Consider the following 21,159-nt stretch of genomic DNA (forward strand, 5'->3'; position numbering starts at 1 on the left):
TTACATTTTTATATAATTGTTTTTTGATCTAATTTTTCATTAATTTTATAAATTAAAAAAAAATATATTAAATAAATAATATATTTTATTTTATTTCAACTTAATAATTAAATTGAGGATGAAATTGTATTTAATATGAAAACTATAAACACATCATAAGGTTTTATAAGAGAAAACTTACAATAAATTCAAATATCCTAACAATTAAAAATAATCTCTTCATCATATTTTCATAAACTATGTCCTGTAAATTTACATTCTTCAATCACTTCTTCTTTGATGTTTTCCAATAACTCTATTTATAAATTATATTATTAAAAAAAAAATTAATATATAAATAAACACAAGGGATTAGCTTTAATTAAAACACAATTGACTTATCCAATAGCATAACAAAGTTTTAACATGGACACCAACATGTGAATTATAAAATTCTTATTCAAAAAAATCTGATAAGAAATCAATGCCCCACATAGCTTTTAGGTACAATTAATGAAGTGAAATAGTTTGCATACGATGTGTTCCACAAGAATGCTACATATTTTGACCTTTAATTCAACATATTGTATGCTATGATCTCAACCACAACAATTGTTATCATAATTGGTGTAGTGAGAGCGACCACGGATTTCAGAGTTGTGCCTATGCATAATACTGACACTTAGGTAGGCGCAAACAAATTTATCCTCTGTTTTCTAACACATTCAGTGCTATCATGTTGTCTAACACATTCAGTGCTTTGGCGTGATTGATCGAGAGTTGAACATTTCAAAACAAATGGAAAAAAATCAATACCATAAAGACAAACAAGGGAAAATTATATAAATATCTCGTCACTAATGGGATAAGATTTGTATGATGTCTGCATCCTTGAGGAAACTTCTAATACAGATCACAAATTAGAACACTCATGGGATAAGATTTGTATGATTTCTGTATCCTCGAGGAAACTTCTAATACGGATCACAAATTAGAACACTCATGGGATAAGATTTGTATGATTTCTGTATCCTTGAGGAAACTTCTAATACGGATCACAAATTAGAAAACTCATATGAAGAAAAGTAAACCATTGACCCAAAGTCGGACAGTCACCCATCAATGTATTGACTCGAGTTTACAAGGTCTTCCTCTTCTCCATTACTGATTTGTCCTTTAAAGTGGGAGTTCTGGAATTTGATGGTCACTTCTATCTGTCATATGAATTTTTTATGAGGTTTAGTCATTTCAATCTTTTTATTTGACATTTAAAAAAAAAAGTTAACTGTCAAAAAATATAAAAGTAGAAGATTGAAGCCACACCAAAATGCAATGCACATCTTTTTTGAGAAGAAATGAAAATCATTTTCTTAATCAGAAAATAATGATAAATTAGTAATATATGCAAAAATCTTAAATTTACTAAATAAGTTTCTAAATTAATACACTAATATATATGAAAATTATTGTCTTAATCAGAAAATAATGATAAATTAGTAATATATGCAAAAATCTTAAATTTACTAAATAAGTTTCTAAATTAATACACTAATATATATGAAAATCATTGTCTTAATCAAAAAATAATGATAAATTAGTAATATATGCAAAAATCTTAAATTTACTAAATAAGTTTCTAAATTAATACACTAATATATATTATATATTAACATTAAATGATAATCAATTAATAATGACTAATTTAGTAATAATAAACATTAAAATTTAAAATTATATATATTATGACAAGTTTTTATAACAATCTTATTAAATATATTTAAAAAATTAAATTGACTAAGTTTCTAAATTCATATATAAAAAAATAGAATATATTGTAAAAATTCATATTAAATATTTTATCAATTATATTATAGCCTTTCAATTATGACAAGTTTATAAATTCATATTAAAAAATAAAACTATTCTAAAAAATCATATTAAAATATTATAAAATTAGAAACAACTACATCCTAAACATTCTAAACTAATATATATAAATATTATAAATTATAATATTCTATGATATATATTACCTGCTATATTTTTTTATGGTTTATTTATAATTTGAAGTGTCATCTATACGGTTTTAGAAAAAAATAGCATGTCAATGCATACGTTCTACTAATTTTTTAAGCTGTCAAATACAGTTCAAAAGTGAAAAAACGGCCATTTAGCCTATCAAATTCCAGGCCTGGGTGGTGGGGCCAATAGTGAAGGAAAAGCTCTCCTAGATAAGGTACCTTACCTGATTTAAAATAATTCCAGTTAAATACATTAAAATCAAGGAGGGCCAGCACATGATCTGTCAATAAGGAATCAGCCAAATGCTAGCAAATGGGAAAAAAGTAAAATTATTTAAAAGGAAGGAAAGGCTACAAATATCCTATAGGAAATGATAATGTTGTCTTAAAGAAAAAGAGCCTTAATTTTAAGACAGTTGGTTGTTACAAAATAAGTAAAGGACAGCTACTGGGCCTCTTTGAAAGCTCCTTCCCAAGTAGAAAAAAGAAAAGCATGTTTGGCAATAAAATAGAAATAAGGAATGGATCAAAAAAAGCTAGAGAGAAGGAGAAAAAGGGAAGGTGGTTGTTGGTGAACATGAAGAAAACCCCTACACACATTTATTTACAAGTTGATTTATAGGTATGTAGTTCTGTTGAACCTTCATCATACTTGGTTTCTCTTATTCCCTCGGCTGCTTCACAGGGTTTTGGCACAACTTCTGCTCCTTTTGTTGGTTGTGTTCATGTGCCCGCGACAATTGTTGCTCCCCCTTCTGCTCTTTTTTCCAATCTGGAAAGATCGGTGTTGGGCCCTTCGGATTGGTCAGTTGCGGCAGCTAAAGTTGAAGGTTGGATTATTGTTAAGGGGAAGAATTCAAAGACGTCCAAGCCTTCTTTTGATATGACTCTTCGTTCCCACATGGCCAATTGCAAATCTTGAGGGGCCTTATAGCTAGTTGTTTGGACTGGTTTTACTGGCCCTTTCTTTGTATGGATTGCCTGTTGTCTTTAGGGGCAGTCCCTTTTTTCTGGTTGTTCTATCTAGCTGGGCTTTCAATGCTTTATCTACTTTATAATCTGATGTAAAGGGTTTTTAGGCCCCTTCAAAACCCACTTTTCACTTAATCTAAAACAAATACTTATCGTAGCATCATAATAAAACATCAAAATAACCAAGCACATTCCAATAACAACACACAATATCAACCTGATCCAAATGTGTCTCTTATTCTTTCATGTTTTCCAATAACTCTATTTATATATCATATTCTTAAAAAAAAATTATAAAATCTAATATCATGGTAAAGTTCTAACATGAAGACCGATATGTGAGTCTAACTTCTCTACAATGTAAAGTTATTATTCTAAGAGAATCTGATAAGAAAATAATGTCCTATGTGATAATTGGGTACAATAAATGAAGTGAATGTAATGCTTTGTACCACTTGCTTAATATTACCAAAATTTGCAATGATATGTCCCACTGGATTGCTACATATCTTGACCTTTAATACAAGAAATTGTATGCTATGTTCTCAACCACAATAATTGTTATAAGAATCAATGTGATGGGAGCAACCATAGATTTCAAGTTGTGCCTCACAAAAATACTGACACTTGGTAGGTGCAAACAAATTCATCTTGTCTTCTCTTCCATTCTCAACACTAACTCTAATTGAAATCGTATCATTTTCTATTTGATTTGTTACAATTGATCCATGATATACTTGACTAATCCAATGTCGTGACAAAGTTTTTACCATTCTCAACACTAACTCTAATTGAAATTGTATCATTTACTATTTGATTTGTTACAGTTGATCCATGACATACTTGACTAATCCAATGTCATGACAAAGTTTTCACATGGAAATAAGATAAATTAATAAACTTTTCACATAGAAATAAGATAAATTAATAAACCAATCATTAAGTCTTACTCTAGAAAAATCCCATAAGAAATCAATACCCTGCTTGATAATTGGATACAATAAATAAAATGAATATAATGGATTTCAGAGTTGTGCCTCGCCAAAGTACTGATACTTGGTGGGCCCTCCATTAATACGCATGTTCTCAACTCTAACGTGTTATCTAACACACACGAGAAAAAAATCAATAGCATAAAGAAAAAGAACGAAAAAAAAATATAGTCTTGGTTAAGAGGAGATAATATAAAGATCTCGTCACTAATGGGATAAGATTTGTATGATGTCCGTATCCTTGAGTAAACTTCTAATACAGATCACAAATAAAAAATCTCACGTAAATCACTGTAGATCATTGACTAAGTCAGATTATCACGCCCGAATGATTGACCCGAGTTTACAGCGTCTTCCTCTTCTCTAAACTGAGTTGGCCTTTAATGTGGGAGATGTAGAAGACAGAAGGCCCAATACCATTCTGAAGTGTCAGTAGCGTCTAAATGGGTTTTCATCGAGTTTCATTAGCTTTAGCCTCTATTTTTCTGGTGCAAACTGTTAGTGGGAATTTCAATTATCAGAGTTTCAGTGAAAAGAACGATAGCCTTTTCATGTTCGACCATTCCGTCATAGATTTGGGCTCCTTGCAAGTCACAGCAGAAACTAGAAATCGAAAGTCCCAGTATTCCTCCAAAAATAGATCTGGAAGAGTCATATTCAATCAAAAATACCGGCTATGGAAAGAGCCTGATAGTCCCGCATCATTCAATTCCACTTTTGTTTTCAATATTGCACCGGACATGGGAACTGGAGAGGGCATGGCGTTTATAATATCTTCTAATAAAGACATTGAAAATGGACCTGTTGGAAGCTATGGCCGCTGGCTGGGGCTCTTCAATTCTACCATCAATGGACTGAAAAGTAACAAGGTGGTAGCAGTTGAATTCGACACAATTAAGAGCGAGGGTACAAATGATCCAGACGACAACCATGTGGCCATTGATGTTAACAGCATAAATTCCACAAAAATTGCGTCTCTTGATGTGGGTCATATCAATTTAACGAACGAAGATCAAAACATCACGGCGTGGATTCAGTACAGCGGCACTCAGCGGCTACTCAAAGTCTACATTGCAAAGACACCAGATCCAATGCCCTCACAGCCTATTCTCCAGCATCCTCTCAATCTCTCTAAAATTCTCGACCCATTTGTTTATTTTGGCTTCACAGCTTCCACGGGGGAAGGCACTGAACTTAATTGCGTCCATTCATGGAGCCTCTCAATCCAGGACCTAGAAAGCTCCAAAGCCAACACGGGACTAAAAATCGGACTTTTGGTCTCTGGTATGGCGCTCGCTGTGTTGCTTGCAACAGTGATCGTTATAGTTTACATCAAGCACCGAAAGTATCAGGCAGAAGAGGCAATCATATCAGACACCCTTCGGAAACTGCCGGGCCAACCTCATGAATTCAAATACAAAACCCTCCAGAAGGCAACTCAGAGTTTCAGCACCCGGACCCAGATTGGGTGCGGCGGATGTGGAGCCGTTTACAAAGCACATATCCGCAAGAGCAAAACCGCAGTGGCCGTGAAGCGCATATTCAAAGACTCCACGCAAGGCAAAGACGAATTCATCTCAGAAATCGGAATAATCAACCAGCTCCGCCATCGAAACCTGGTGCCCTTCCTCGGGTGGTGCCACGACAAGGGGAACCTCCTGATGGTGTACGAGTACATGCCCAGCGGGAGCCTGGAAAAGTACATCGCCGAAGGGCTTCTTGATTGGGAGCAGAGGTACAAAATCATATCTGGGTTGGCTTCTGCACTGGTTTACCTTCACGAGGAGTGTGAGCACCAGGTGATCCACCGTGACCTCAAGCCCAGCAACATCATGCTCGATTCAGAATACAATGCCCGACTGGGAGACTTTGGCCTTGCTCGTATAATACAACCCAACAGAAGTTCTTTCACAGCGAGTCGTGTAGCGGGCACCATTGGGTACATTGCTCCTGAGTGTTTTCATACTGGAAAAGCCACTGTTGAATCGGATGTTTTTGGGTTCGGGGCTATTGTTCTTGAAGTTGTGTGTGGAAGGCCCCCTTGGGCTGTAGGAGATGGGCTAGATTTAGTGGGTTGGGTCTGGAAATTGTACCGAGAGAATAAGCTCTTCGAAGCAGCTGAATGTCGTTTGCCTTTGCCTCCGCCCGCCGATACTCCAGCTACTGTTAACCAGGATGACATAACCTGTTTGTTCATGGTGGGTTTGGCCTGCTCACATCCGAATCCACAGGAGCGTCCAACTATGCGACAGGTGAAACAGATTCTGTGCAGGGAAAGGCCGCTTCCGAGTGTTCCCACATTCAGGCCGCCATTCGTTTGGCTTCACTCTGACTACGAAGATAGCAGTTTAACAGGTAGTTCATTTGGTACTAGTAGAGAAAGTGTGTCAAATTTATTTGGAAGGGCATAGTTATTTGGGGTAGAAAGTGGGTTCAGATAGGCAGAATTACTATGTAGTTAGACTAAATTGTTTTGCTCTGTTTATAGTTTTCTGTTGCTTATGATGGTGTGGACGGGGATGAGTTAAATTGACAAAATATTATAGGTACGTTTAAAAGATTAAATGTGCTGGTAGAAGTCATCAAAGGTTTGAATGTTTGGTTTATTTCGAATTGATCAATTTAAAATTGTGCAAATTCTATTTCAAGAGTATTCTATGTGATGGTTTATATGCATTATGAGTTTTTTTGGGTTGAATCTACATTTGAAATTTTAGTTCATAAGTATTGTACAGATATATTAAAAAGATTGTACGAACATAAATATATTTGAGATGATAGATATCAGCTTATGTATCAGTGTTTATTCAGAACTTAACTTAAAGTTGCACAAGTTTCATTTCAGAAGCATTGTATAGGACGGTTAATATGCACCTCGAGCTTTCTGGATTGAATCTGCACTTGAAATTTTATTTCAGAAGTATTGGATAGATATGTTCAAAAGATTGTACAAACATAAATATTTGTATTGATAGCAATCATGAAGATAAACTAGTGCAAAGGTTCTTCTTGAACAAATATTTTAAACATGTTAATTTTGAAAAAATATAGAAATTCAAGTGTTGATGGCAATCATGAAAGGTTTGAATGTTTAAGATGAGGGACATCAACTTATGTATTGATGTTTATTTAGAACTTACTGACCTAAAGTTGGACAAATTTCATTTCAGAATTATTAGATGGGATGGTTATTATGCACTCCAAGCTTGAATTTGCACTTGAAATTTGTGAATACATGTCATATAATCATTTTTTATTTTTTTTTTAAATTTTAAGACTTTTGATCCAAAAACATCACTTTTAAAATTTGTTTGAATTGTATTTCCTTTTCTAAAAGAATTTTTGAACTTCTGATTAAACATCACTTTATTTCTTTTGAATAAAGTTTCACAAATGTTGTGACTAATCAGTTGGCTGAACCGGGCTCCTATTCAAAAAAAAAAAAAAAGATAAATTGACCCATGTGGACCAGTCTTCAATTTGCAAGGTTTAGCTTTAAATTTTTTTATTGATCAGGAATTGTACATTTATTCAGACTTAATTATTTTCTTGTGGCCTTTCCAACTCTTTTCCTAGTTAATTGGATCTTGTTCTTAACTTTTTTATTAATCCGGAATTGTACATTTATTCAGATCTAATTATTTTCTTGTGGCCCTTCCAAATCTTTTCCTAGTTAATTGGATCTTGTTCTTAATTTTGTCTCATATGATAGCAACTTTTTCTTGATGTTAAAGATTTAAAAACCTTTTCATAACCTTCTTTCCATAAAAAAAATAGTAATTTAATTTAAACACTAAAAAAGTTATGTTTAAAAAAACTAATTTTTAAAGTGGGTTACCCAATACTCTTTAGGGTTCGTGCCTCTTTGCCTATCGAGTCAAAGCGCACTTTGAAAAGTCTAATTTGAATGGAAGATAAACAACTTTAATCCAATCATGATAAGGCCTCTTGAAATGATTGATGTTAACATTGTGTTGGACTGTACTAGATACTCGATTAGAATTGACCAGGAAAATTTGATAATTGGGATTTGATTTACTTCCTAAATTGTAGCCTCAGAAATCCCTCCGAAAAAATAGCAGTTTCTTTTAAAAATAGTTTCGAACCTGGCAGTTTCTGAAAGTTTTGAACTCCAGGTTACTTCTGTCACCATATACGTGAGAAGATGAAGTGTATAGTTTGAGGTTTTCTCTTCCAATTCCCTTTATGTGTTTTCCTTTAAATATGGTAGACCCTCCAACATCTATTTAGGATCAAAATCAAAGGCTTTGGAGAAAACGAATTAAATTTTTTGGTGCAGAGGATGATACATGAGAGAGGAAGATTGTAATATAGAGAAGAGTTTGAAGAACAGAACATTATTTATGTGTTTGGAATGAGTTTTTCATATTTGAAATAGTTTCATTTCAAAGATGTGCTTTGGGGGGCATTCAATTGATTTTTTTTCTTGAGAATTTCGAGATCAGGTTTAACTCTTTATGATTAATTTTATTTTGTTATTTTTGTATATAGAGTATAAATCATTATTTCATATTTTGAATGCACATTCTAGCATTGAACTCGAAGAAATTCTTCTCTTTTTTTAATGGAAATCAACCAGTATAACATAGGTGAAATTAATTTTAATTATTAATTTTTACAAGCAAAATCATGTATAAAAGTATAAATTAGGGAATATTAGAGTAGCAAATTTCTTGAGGTTTGTAGGGTTTTTTGGTGACATATATGATTTCATGTGTATAACCATATTTGACAAGGTGTTCTAAGAATTGTTGGTTGCTTGACACATCTATGATAAAACAACCAAAGATAGAACTGGGTATCTCCAAGCATCTCTTGAGTGGATGTGGGAAAATAATAGAATTATTTGACAAGGTTGAATGACTTGGAAGAAAGAATTGAAGTGTTGCAAGTATCAATGAGAACAAAGAAGAATTATTCATTGGAATATTTGAGCGATTACAATACGAGTTACTGGTAAAAGATGAGTTATGATCAATTTATTGTTATAGAATAGAGAAGAAAGACCAATTTAGAAAAGAAAGTGGACTAACCACTATTATAGGCTTCAAATAGTTCTAAAATGATCCCAAAAATATAGGCTCCAAGCTATGAACACATATGAGATATGATGGAAAAGGATTTGGTAAGGAAGTTCAAGGAATACCCAAACCATGTGATGCCCCCAAAAAAGAAAGTATCAAAAGTTTTGATAAAGTCTAACCATTTTTTATATAATGAAGTTGACACACCATTGAATTTGACAAACACATACATATATTATCATCTTGTTTTATGTCAAACAACACCAACATATACAAAAGTTAAGTGATGTCAAGGACAAAGGACAAGTGAGAATTGCTAACTATAAGTGGTAATAAAAAAAATTAAAAATTCTTGTCATGATAATGCTCGATACCAATACCCTTACATGTGTAAGATGGTAATGTTGAAAACAACATATAGGATGAAATACTAGGGTCCTTTCACCATAGTTCAATCTAATTCCTGGCATAAGTATAAGGAATACAAAAGGATTAATACTACTTAAGAGAACATAACTATAAGTTTACAATTTCAAATCCAAAATCAATTTTAGGAATTACTTTAATTTTAAGATTTATTACTTTTATTTAAAAGAAAAAAATATGAATCCTTTTTTAATTATATTATTTCCTTCATTTTTATAAAAGGAATTACAACTTAAGTTATGGGGGCCTAGGTAACATGGCCACCACCACCACTTCAATTTTTTAATTATAGTTATATTAGCTAAAGAGATTCTTAATTTATTCACTTAGGGTTTTGAGTAAGATGGTGAGAATCTAATTTCATCTATTCAATGGGTTTGATACTATAGAGGAGGGGATTAGTTATAGAGGAGGGGATTAGTTATCCTAGAGATTACGATATCTCAAGGAGAAAATAAGCCCAATTCCACCTCACTTAACTGGCACTCTAGTGATCTAGGAAGATCAATATAGAAGAAAGGAAACTAACTATACTATGTTTACAAACAAAATTACAAAAAATACAAAGAAATATGAAATGACAAAAATATTCTAATTACAGGAACAAAAAACTCACAAAACACATATCTTACTACTAAATTGGTGAAGCCTTGGCCTTGGACACCAATGTGCTATGAGGACGTCTGCATGTCACGATGTCATATGTATGGCTAGATAATAGAAAATGATAGAAATCAATCTATAATAAATTCATGCTCATCAAACTTGTTCATTTATTGCACACTCAAATGGGAAAAAAATGTTGGGACTATATAGTCATTTACCTCAGTCAAACCCTTGTTTCAGTGTTTCCACCTTCATGGATGGCTAGATAGATTGCGTAATAGAAATAAACCTTTCTTAAACGAGGAAAACCCCTATTACAAGAAATAAAATGATAAATATAGATTAAATCAAACTAGTTGATAGATTCACTTAGAGATTTTGGTAAAAATAGATCATAATAAATACAAGAGATAAGAGAGAAGAAGAGAATTACATAGCAAAACCCCTCTCTTGATATGACTGTGGCTTTTTTAAAGATAAGACTAAGATATTGGAATATCATGTGTATATTTTAATAGAGTTTTGTTGAACACAAGATGTCGCTGAGAGGAGTGAATCAGTGGTTTCCAAACTTTACCATTTTCTATCCTGTATATAAACTGGTTTGCAGATCTAACATAAAGCACACATACCAGTTAGATAGGAGGATGGCACAAAAACAACCACACACAAAAGGATCATCACACAACACCAGATGTACGAGGAAAACCCAAGATGGGAAAAACATCGGTGAGAAATGCTCTTGGAGTTTACTACTCCAATCCGGCCTCACAATGAAACATTTCGGTTACAACATTTAGGGCACTAACCCCTGCACTGATCTCCAACTCAGTGATTACAAAATCATATATCAAATATAAAAGTAATATCCTTGTTACAAAAGAACTTTGTAACTCTCACATATGTCTCTCCACCGGTTCACCTCTATCCAATTCTCTGTCGGTTCTCTGCTCACCTCTTTGTTGCAACCTTATCTCCTTCTGCAACTAACTCTCTACTGCAACCTTACCGGTTCAACCTTTACTCTTTCTTTGTCGATACTCTTCTCTTTGTCAGTTCTTTTCTATCACATTGCTACTAGCCACCACCAATCTTCTTTACTTTGTTAGTTTTCTGCTATCTGATCACTGCCAATTCTCATCTTATCGGCTCTTCATTGATTCTCACTGTGCTCTTCTCTTTTCTGCAATATTCTCTAGCTCTTCTCTGTCAGTTCAATAACCACCGATGCACTCCTCTGTCAGACTTAATGAAAGACTACCGGTTACCTCACTCTTGTCGATTGAACTCTTCTAACTAGTTCTCTCTCACACACTCAGTCTCCTCTATGATTGTCGATGAGCACTTGACTGATTAAACCTTTCGTTTCTACTCCCTTCATCATCTTTTCTCACTCATTCAGTAGCAGTAGATCTGGGCTCTGATCTGCATATTTATACTATGCATTCCCACCAAAACCTCATTCAAACTTCTAGTGCACTAGGGTTCCTTCATCAACCTCGAGGAAAACCAAATCCATTCAGATCTCCTTATAGAGATTGACCATCTACAACAAATCAATAAGACTCCACCAATCATGCTGAGTCCAGAGCACGTTTGCCATATTTGGCAAACATGACAACCTCTTTCGGTGTGCACTTATCAAACACCTATGAAACAATCACGCAGATAGCTTCAGCTACCCTGATCAACACCTGGACACTCATCCTCGATCATGAAGCCACTTAATCATATATTTGTCCTTTGATCAGTCTCAAGCCGCACCCTTCTTCTCTCGACCCGTGAAACACTCTATCAACATTAACGTCGGCCAATCACCACCTACCTCATCGACCACAGTATGCATGAAACATATGTCCTACATGTCATCATAGTCAGAATCGACCTCTGCTAAGTCTTGTATGTTGGTCCAAACAAGATCATTGACCAACCACACAACTAATTTCATCTACCGGCTCACAAACCCTATCGGTTATGTTAGACAGTTCAAATAACCAGAAGCCAACTAAGAGGGGTGGTGGTGAGTCAGTTGTCACAGATTAGCGGAACCATTAGCAATTTAATCTTTAATACCGGAACCCAAAACATTAATACCAGAATAGCAGTTAAACCAATTAAACATAAACAATAATCATAGAGTAAAATCCATCCACATAACACCAATATTTGTACTTGGAAAACGTGGTAAAGGGAAAAACCATGGTGGGAAGCCTACCCACAATCAAATAATACTTTTGCAGTAAGTATGTGAAATATAATCGAGGGGCCTTCACTTGCGGGAAGGCCAATAGCCTAGAGTGCATTGCTCATCATAAAGGGAGCCTCGCTGACTACATATAAATCCAAACTACAATCCAGAGAAGTGTTGAACTACAAAAGATAGCATCTCCTATGCCTAAGTACAATTCCGGTAAAGCTCAATACCAGAGGACTAAATCCTCTTGCATAAACCCAATTCGATCTCCAATGATCAACCAGATCCTCTGCCTGAATGATATTACATTATTTGGACATTACATTCCTTGACCATAACCTCTAACATAACCATGATGATCTACAATGAGATCTTACATTTATATATACAAACCCTCGACCATAAACAATTAGGTCATCCACCAGACAATAAACCAATTACATAATTACAAACCATGTCAGCCTAAGACCAAACAAATAATATCCAACACATAAAACATACCAGAAATACATTGATAGGTCCAATCCACATGTTACATTAAAGTCGGTCCATAACCTAGATCAACCAGGACCCAGTATAGGTCCACACGCCTCAGAAATAATCTCCATTCGCCAAGTCTCGAACATGATCACCAATAGCATCCTGAAACTCCACCAGAAACTACACCAACACCACTTATGCAATTCATCAAGGATCTCCACCAAAAGTTTTATCGGTGAAACTCTCATCGGAACCAGAAAACAAACTTCTAAGCAAGAAAGATAGCATTCGATCACCAGACCAAAACCAATTGACCAAATATGAGCATGAGTATCATGAACAATCCAATTCCATCACCAAACTTTACTGGAGCCTACCAGATCATAATGGATCCAAGTCAACCAGAAACCACTCAACTTACCAGGACCAAAAAGGTGCCGGTAAAGAATCCAAACAACTAGTATTGGCATCAATGATAAAACATCAATGCAACACATAATCATTCAACCAAATGGTCAACAATCTCCCCCTCTGGCATTGATGTACCAAGAAATGCCAAACAAGTCTCCCCCAATGGAAGATAGCCAACAATCTCTCACGTATAGCTTTGAATGTCAATATTTCTCCCCCTATGAATAATATCTTTGTAAAGCTCTAAATTTCTCTTTCTTTCTCTTTTTCTTTTTCAAAGTGCAAGGTAATGAGTCACAAATTCATGGAAGTCCGCACATTGGAAAATGGGGGCTCGTTGGTGCAGGAGCACCTCATCAAACCCTTCAAGATGACAAGTCAAACTCTGATAAGGGAGGATAAGGCATTAACAATGTCTTTAGGATGTTTTATATAGGTTTTAAATCATGCATTATATGTTTGTAATAATGAGCCCCATCTTGTCAGCCAAACTCCTATTCTGGCATTCTATGAGCCAATTAGGACTTTTGGACAATAGGGGATCAAATGTGTTGGTTTTAAGTGTTTTAATATGTTTTAGGAGGATTTTAACTTGACCCAAGGCATTAGGAGGCAAAAGATGACATTTTGACAACTTTTGCAAAAGGTGTCAAAAGTTGTCATGAGCAACTTTTATGCACTTTTTGCATTTTGTAATTTGAAACTCCTCCAATGGCTCTAACCTCTTGATTTTTGATTGAGAGTTGTTGAGGAATGGTTTATACACCTTGTGGATCCAATTTCCAAGAGGTGATTGTACAGAGAAGAGTTTTGATGCAAACAAACTAATAGAATTCTGAGTTTTTCTTGCAATTCTAGAGTTTTGGTCCATGGTACGGTTCTGTACGGATTGGGGTCCATTCCCAATGATGTGAATTGTTTGGAGAGGAGAGGTAACTCTTTTTTGACTTTGATTTGAAGTCTTGATTGTGTGTGTTGCTCCTGATATTCATGTGTTTACCTTGGGTTTTTCCTACTTCATGGTCATATCTTGCACTTTACTAATCTGAGGCTCATGGGATTTGGTGAAAGGAAATTATGGTCAATTTATTGTATATTTCCAAGAGTTTTTTATAGGAAGATAAAGGGAGAGAAGTGTTTGGACCGACCCTAGGTAGACATCTCTATGTGGCTACCTAGACCTTGAGCAAACAAAAGTACCTTGTGTGCAAATGGCAATGCTTCTAGGTGTGTAACCCTGGAATCCCTATTGATTTATGTTTCCCAATATGACCATGGGATTTTAATTGACTGGTTCATTCATCTGGGCATATTTGCTTCACAAAAGAGGCCTAATTAGCCCTTTTAAGACAACCAACTTCCTACCGGCAAAGACCTTTATTTTCCAAACCTTTACCCTTCCTTTTGGGGACTTGTATAACTTCAAAAAGGGTGTTTGAATCCATAATTTTTTTTCTAAGGTGTTTGATAAAATTTGAACATAAGGTCCCTTTACCCGCTAAATAGGGCTACAAGCAACTAGGCCTAATTGGGTGAGTTTCTTAAGGAATGAGCATGTATTCTTGCAACCGATACTTTGTCTAACCTTGGGGAGTCTTGTGTGACCCAAAACCGATGTGAAAATGATTTGTAACCCTTGGAGGTATCATGGAGTGTGTTGTAGCAAGATACCCCTGATTGAGTAGGCAAGAGTCTTGGAGAAGGTGAGAAGATTGTACTAAAGTTGTAGAGCCTTGCCTTGATAGGATCCCATTCATGTGCTAGGGGGTCAGTGTCATACATTTTAGGTGTTTGGAAGGTAACAAGGAGGGCTCTCCATCAAGTGGTATCAGAGCTAGTAACAGCTTTGGTAAGGAGATAGAAAATTGAGAGATGTCAGAGTGACAAGAAGAAGAGGTCCCTAGAGGACCAATCACCAACATGGAATTGGCAAAGATTGTGAGAGAGAAGGCCACTGCTTGCAAGGCAATGCAAAGGGAGCTAGAGAGGTTGAGAGGCAAAGTAGATGGGAAGAAAGATGGAGGCACTTGTAGTTGTGATGAAGGGGATGAGGATGAGATCGTTATGCTAGAGGAAGAGGCAATTCCTCCTGACCAGAGGCACTTCCTTAATACCCTCAAATCCATGGAGCAGAAGATTGATTTGCCAAATTTCACTGGGAAGATGGAACCAGATGTTGTGATGGATTGGATAGACTCCTTGTCTAGTTTATTTGAGTGTGAAGACATTCCAAGACACTAGGAGGTGAAGATTGCTAAGTCCAAGTTGAAGGGAGCAGCCCTAACTTGGTGGAACTTTGTCCAAGAGGAAAGAGAGAAGGACAATAAGCCCAAGATTGTTTCTTGGAAGAGGATGGTTGCCTTAATTAAAGAGGCCTATGTACCCAAAGACTATGAAATACAACTCCATAAGAGGAGACAAAATCTCAAATAGAAGGAGATGGATGTGAACTCATATATAGAAGAGTTCTAAAGGCTATGCATGAAGTCTAAAACAAAAGAGGAAGAGAGTGAGAAATTTTCCCGGTACCTGAATGGATTAAGGTACAACATTCAAGAATAATTGAACCTTCTTAGCCCGGATACCATTGGTAGATGCCATCAACTTGCTATCAAGATGGAAGAGAAGATCAAAAGGAGACAATAGAAGAATAATAAAGGAAGAGGAAGACAGCAGAGGGGTCAAAGAAATTTTTTCAAAAGCAAAGGAAATTGCTTTGGAAATCAAAGTGAAACCAGTCCAGAAGGCACTAAAGGAGAAAATGGTTTCAATAACAATGGAGGATACAATTAGAGAGGTAACTTCAGAGGAAAAAGACCACCATTTAGAGGGATATCTCAAGGTAGAGGTCAAATCAAATGTTATAACTGCAATCAAGAAGAACACATGGCTAATAGATGCCCGGAGAAACCTACTAGTTCCATAGGAGAAAGAAGAAGTAACTTGATTTTAGAGGCTGACTGCCAAAGAGTGGCAAGAGAAAACACATACCAAAGTGTCAATGCCCCTGACAGTTATGGATACCCTGAAAGAGGTGAAGCCTTGATGATCAGAAGAGTAGTAACCACTATGAAGATGTCTGATAGAGAACCCCCACAGAGGAAGTCTCTATTCAAGACCACTTGCAAAGAAGGTGGAAAGGTTTGCAAGGTCGTAATAGATTTTGGTTCAACTAAGAACTTGCAAAGAAGGTGGAAAGGTCTACAAGGTCGTAATTGAAGTTGAGGAGACTACCTCACCCTTGCCCCTACAAGGTCTCATGGCTCACACAAGGACAACAAGCTATTGTGGAAGAGCAGGCTTGGGTGGAATTTCAGATTGGAACCTATAGAGATAGGTTGATGTTTGACATTGCAAAGATGGATGCTTGTCATCTCCTATTTGGGAGACCATGGCAGTTTGATTTGAAGGCACAACATGATGGTGCTAGGAACACATATTCCATTACCAAGGATGGTAAGGTGATTGAGTTGCTACCTTTAATGGAGAGTGAGGAGGAGACCAAACAAAAGGAAGCCAACGTGTTGGTATTACGAGGGAAGCAATTCATGAAGAACATGGCAAATGAAGGCATGCTCTATTATGCCCTTATCCCTATTTCAACAGTAACAAAGGTGGAGAGGTCTGAGGATAAGAAAGAGGATAGATTGAGGTTGATTGACCCTGTAGTGCAGCAGCTACTAGACAAATACAAGGGTGTCATCTCTGATGGCATGCCAAGGTCACTACCTCCCATGAGCGACATAAACCATTGTATAGACCTTATACCTAGATCCACCTTGCCTAATAAAGCAGCATACAAGCTCACACTGGATCAGAATGTTGAGATGGCAAAACAAGTTGAAGAATTGTTAGAATCCAGACTGATTGGAAAAAGTTTGAGCCCATGTGCAGTCCCTAGAGTCTTGGCACCCAAAAAGGAAGGCACTTGGAGGCTTTGCACCGATTCAAGAGCTATCAACAAGATTACTATCAGGTATAGGTTTCCCATGCCTAGGATTGAAGATTTGTTAGATTGTTTGGTGGGTGCTAGATATTTTACAAAAGTTGATTTAAAGAGTGGCTATCATCATATTAGGATTAGGCCAGGAGATGAATGGAAGACTGCATTGAAAACAAATGAGGGGTTGTATGAGTGGAAATTCATTCCCTTTGGCTTATCCAATGCACCTAGTACCTTTATGAGGTTAATGAATGAAGTCTTGAGGGATTTCATAGGGAAATTCATTATAGTCTACCTAGATGACATTGTAGTTTTCATTCAAACCAAAGAATAACATCTAAAGCATGTAGACCTAGTCCTAAGGAGATTGTATGAAGAACAATTAATGATCAACTTGGAAAAGTGTTTCTTTATGCAGGAAGAGATCATTTACTTGGGATTTGTGATCTCATATGGTGAATTGAAAATGGATCAAGAAAAAGGTGAGTACCATATTGTCTTGGCCGACACCTAGGACAATGAATGATGTTAGGAGTTTCCATGGATTAGCTACCTTCTATAGGAAGTTTATAAGATGCTTCCATCATATTTGTGCCCCTGTGCTTGATACAATAAATAGAGGACAAAAGTGTAGGTTTAGTTGGACAAAAGAAGTAGATAAATATTTTGAAACACTGAAAAGAAAAGTTGTAGAACAGTTGGTCCTTGCCCTACTTGATTTCAACAAGATCTTCCAAGTGGAATGTGATGCTAGTCATATGGAAATTGGAGCAATGCTCAGTCAAGAAGGAAGACCTATTTCTTTCTTCAGTGACAAGTTGAATGAGGTAAAGAGGCTATATTCATCTTTTGACCTAGAGATGTATGCTCTAGTCCAATCCTTGAAAAAATGGAGACACTACTTGCTACCAAAATAATTCATAGTTTTCACAAACAATCAAGCCCTTAGCTTCATAAATAGTCAAGAAAAGTTGAATCACTGGCACATGAAATGAGTAGAGACCCTACAAGCTTTCACTTTCATTCTTAAGCACAAGAAAGGAGTCAAGAATAAGGTGGTAGATGCTTTGAGCAGAAGAGTCCTAACTACAAATCAAATTCAGTTGGAGAGTGTTAGAATAGACTCTTTGAAAACCATGTATGAGGATGATGAATATTTTGGAGAGGCCTACAAGGTATGTACTTCATTTGATTAATGGTTTCATGTTGAGTATTCTGAATTTTTGATTCAAAATGGATTGTTGTTTAAGGGTGCACAACTATGCATACCCAAATGCTCTAAGAGACTGAATATCATTAAGGAAAAACATTGTGGAGCAATGGCAGGATATTTTGGTTTTGACAAGACATTAGATTTGGTAAAAAGACACTATTTTTGGCCCAAACTATAGGCAGATGTCAGGAGATTTGTGGAGACATGTGTGATCTACCAAAAGGCAAAAGGAAAGTCCATCAATGCAGGCTTATACCAGCCTTTACCCATACCTTCAAGACCATGGGAAAGCATAAGTATGGATTTTGTTTTAGGATTGCCTAAGACAAGGAAATGATATGATAGTGTTTTTGTAGTGGTGGATAGGTTCAGTAAGATGGCACATTTCTTGCCATGCAAAACCACTTGTGATGCTTCTTATGTAGCAGACTTGTTCTTTAAGGAGATTGTCTGGATACATGGTTTGCCTTTGACCATAGTCTCTGATAGGGATGTAAGATTTATTGGTCACTTTTGGAGGACACTTTGGAAGAAGCTTGGTACAAATTTATCCTTCTCCTCAGCCTACCATCCCCAAACAAATGGTCAAACTGAAGTTGTAAATAGATCACTAGGGAATCTCTTAAGGTGTTTGACTAGACAGGATGGAGAAAGGTGGGATAGTATATTGTCTCAGGCAGAATTCTCCTATAATGATACAATGAATAGGAGTACCGGTAAATCACCTTTCCAGATTGTATATGGCATCCACCCAAGGGGTGTGCTAGAGTTGAGAGAGATACCTCAAGGAGTAGTCATTAGTGCAGATGGAGAAACCTTTGCTACTACCATACAAGAGATCCATGACCAAGTGAAGACTCATCTTCAACAATCTGCAGAGAGATATAAAGCTCATTCTGACAAAAAGAAGAGAGATGTTCAGTTTGATGTTGGAGACTTGGTGTGGGTTCACTTGAAGAAGGAGAGACTTCCAAAAGGAAGATACACAAAGCTGATGCAAAGAAAGATTGGACCCTGCCAAATCTTGAAGAAATGTGGTTCAAATGCCTATGAACTTCAACTACCATCTGATTTTGGTTTGTCACCTATTTTTAATGTTTCTGACTTAACTCTTTATAAGTGTAGTGTTGATGCAGGTGAAGACACAATTCAGGACATTGCTGATGATGACATTCCCAAACATGAACCACCAAAGTTGCATAAGGTTCTAGATACTAAGGTTGCCAAGAAAACCAGGAGTAAATTTTACATGGAGTATTTGGTGGCTTGGAAAGGACAACCTGATACTGAAGCAATCTGGATGATAGAGCAACACATCAAAGATCATGGTGCAGACCTGCAGACTCTCATCTCAAGTGGACTTGAGATTTCCTCTTCCGGGGAGTATGGTGTAGGAGCACCTCATCAAACCCTTCAAGATGACAAGTCAGACTCTGATAAGGGAGGATAAGGCATTAACAATGTCTTTAGGATGTTTTATATAGGTTTTCAATCATGCATTATATGTTTGTAATAATGAACCCCATCTTGTGAGCCAAAATCCCATTCTGGCATTTCTATGAGCCAATTAGGAATTTTGGACAATAAGGGATCAAATGTGTTGGTTTTAATTGTTTTAAGATGTTTTAGGAGGGGCTAAACTTGACGCAAGGCATTAGGAGGTGAAAGATGACATTTTGATTGTCAAAAGTTGTCATGAGCAACTTTTATGCACTTTTTGCATTTTGTAATTTGAAACTCCTCCAACGGCTCTAACCTCTTAATTTTAGGTTGAGAGAAGTTGAGGAATGTTTTATACACCTCATGGATCCAATTTCCAAGAGGTTATTGTACGAAGAAGAGTTTTGATGCAAACAAACTAATAGAATTCTGAGTTTTTCCTACAATTATAGAGTTTTGGTCCGTGGTACAGTTCTGTATGGATTGGGGTCAATTCCCAATTATATGAATTAGTTGGAGAGGAGATTTAACTCTATTTTTGTTTTGATTTGAAGTCTTTATTGTCTATGTTGCTCCTGATATTCAAGTTTTGTTGTAGGTACCCAAAAAACTAGGGTTTACCTTGGGATTTCCCTCCTTCATGGCCATATCTTGCACTTTACTAATCTGAGGCTCATGGGATTTGGTGAAAGGAAAGTATGGTCAATGTATTTTATATTTCCAAGTTTTTTTCATAGGAGGAGAAAGGGAGAGAAGTGTTTGGAGCTACCCTAGGTAGACATCTCTATGTGGCTACCTAGACCTTGAACAAACAAAAGTACCTTGTGTGTAAATGGTGATTCTTCCATGCGTGTAACCCTGGAATCCCTATTGATTTATTTTTCCCAACATACACATGGGATTTTAATTGATCGGTTCATTCATCTGAGCATAGTTGCTTCACAAAAGAGGCCTAATTAACCCTTTTAGGATAGTCAACTTCCTACCGACAAAGACCTTTATTTTCCAGACCTTGACCCTTCCTTTTGGGAACTTGTATAATATCTAAAAGGGTGTTTGAATCCATAATTTTTTTGCCAAGGTTTTTGGGAAAATTTTAACTTAAGGTCCCTTTACCCGCTAAATAGGGCTACAAGCAACTAGGCCTAATTGGGTGAGTTTCTTAAGGAATGAGCATGTATTCTTGCAACTGGTGCTTTGTCTGACTTTGGGGAGTCTTTTGTGACCCAAAAATGATGTGAAAATTATTTGTAACCCTTGGAGGTATCATGGAGTGTGTTGTAGCAAGATACCCTTGATTGAGTAGGCAAGAGTCTTGGAGATGGTGAGAAGATTATACTAAAGTTGTAGAGCCTTTCCTTGATAGGATCCCATTCATGTGCTAGGGGGTCAGTGTCATACATTTTGAGGTGTTTGGAAGGTAACAAGGAGGGCTAT

The 21,159-nt window shown here is 36.2% G+C and overlaps 1 protein-coding gene across 1 annotated transcript; it reads left to right on the plus strand.

Moving 5' to 3' along the window:
* The first annotated feature begins 4,283 nt into the window (after positions 1–4,283).
* LOC131047706 (probable L-type lectin-domain containing receptor kinase S.5) lies at positions 4,284–6,612 on the plus strand. Its single transcript, XM_057981506.2, has one exon. The coding sequence runs from the start codon at positions 4,408–4,410 to the stop codon at positions 6,373–6,375; it is 1,968 nt and encodes a 655-aa protein (XP_057837489.1). The 5' UTR covers positions 4,284–4,407; the 3' UTR covers positions 6,376–6,612.
* Positions 6,613–21,159: the final 14,547 nt, after the last annotated feature.

Source organism: Cryptomeria japonica, chromosome 4 (genome assembly GCF_030272615.1).
Source record: "Cryptomeria japonica chromosome 4, Sugi_1.0, whole genome shotgun sequence".
NCBI lineage: Eukaryota > Viridiplantae > Streptophyta > Pinopsida > Cupressales > Cupressaceae > Cryptomeria > Cryptomeria japonica.

Bases quoted from the DNA above. Each gene is read 5' to 3' on its own strand.
- LOC131047706 (XM_057981506.2), top strand. From the start codon at position 4,408: ATGGGTTTTCATCGAGTTTCATTAGCTTTAGCCTCTATTTTTCTGGTG.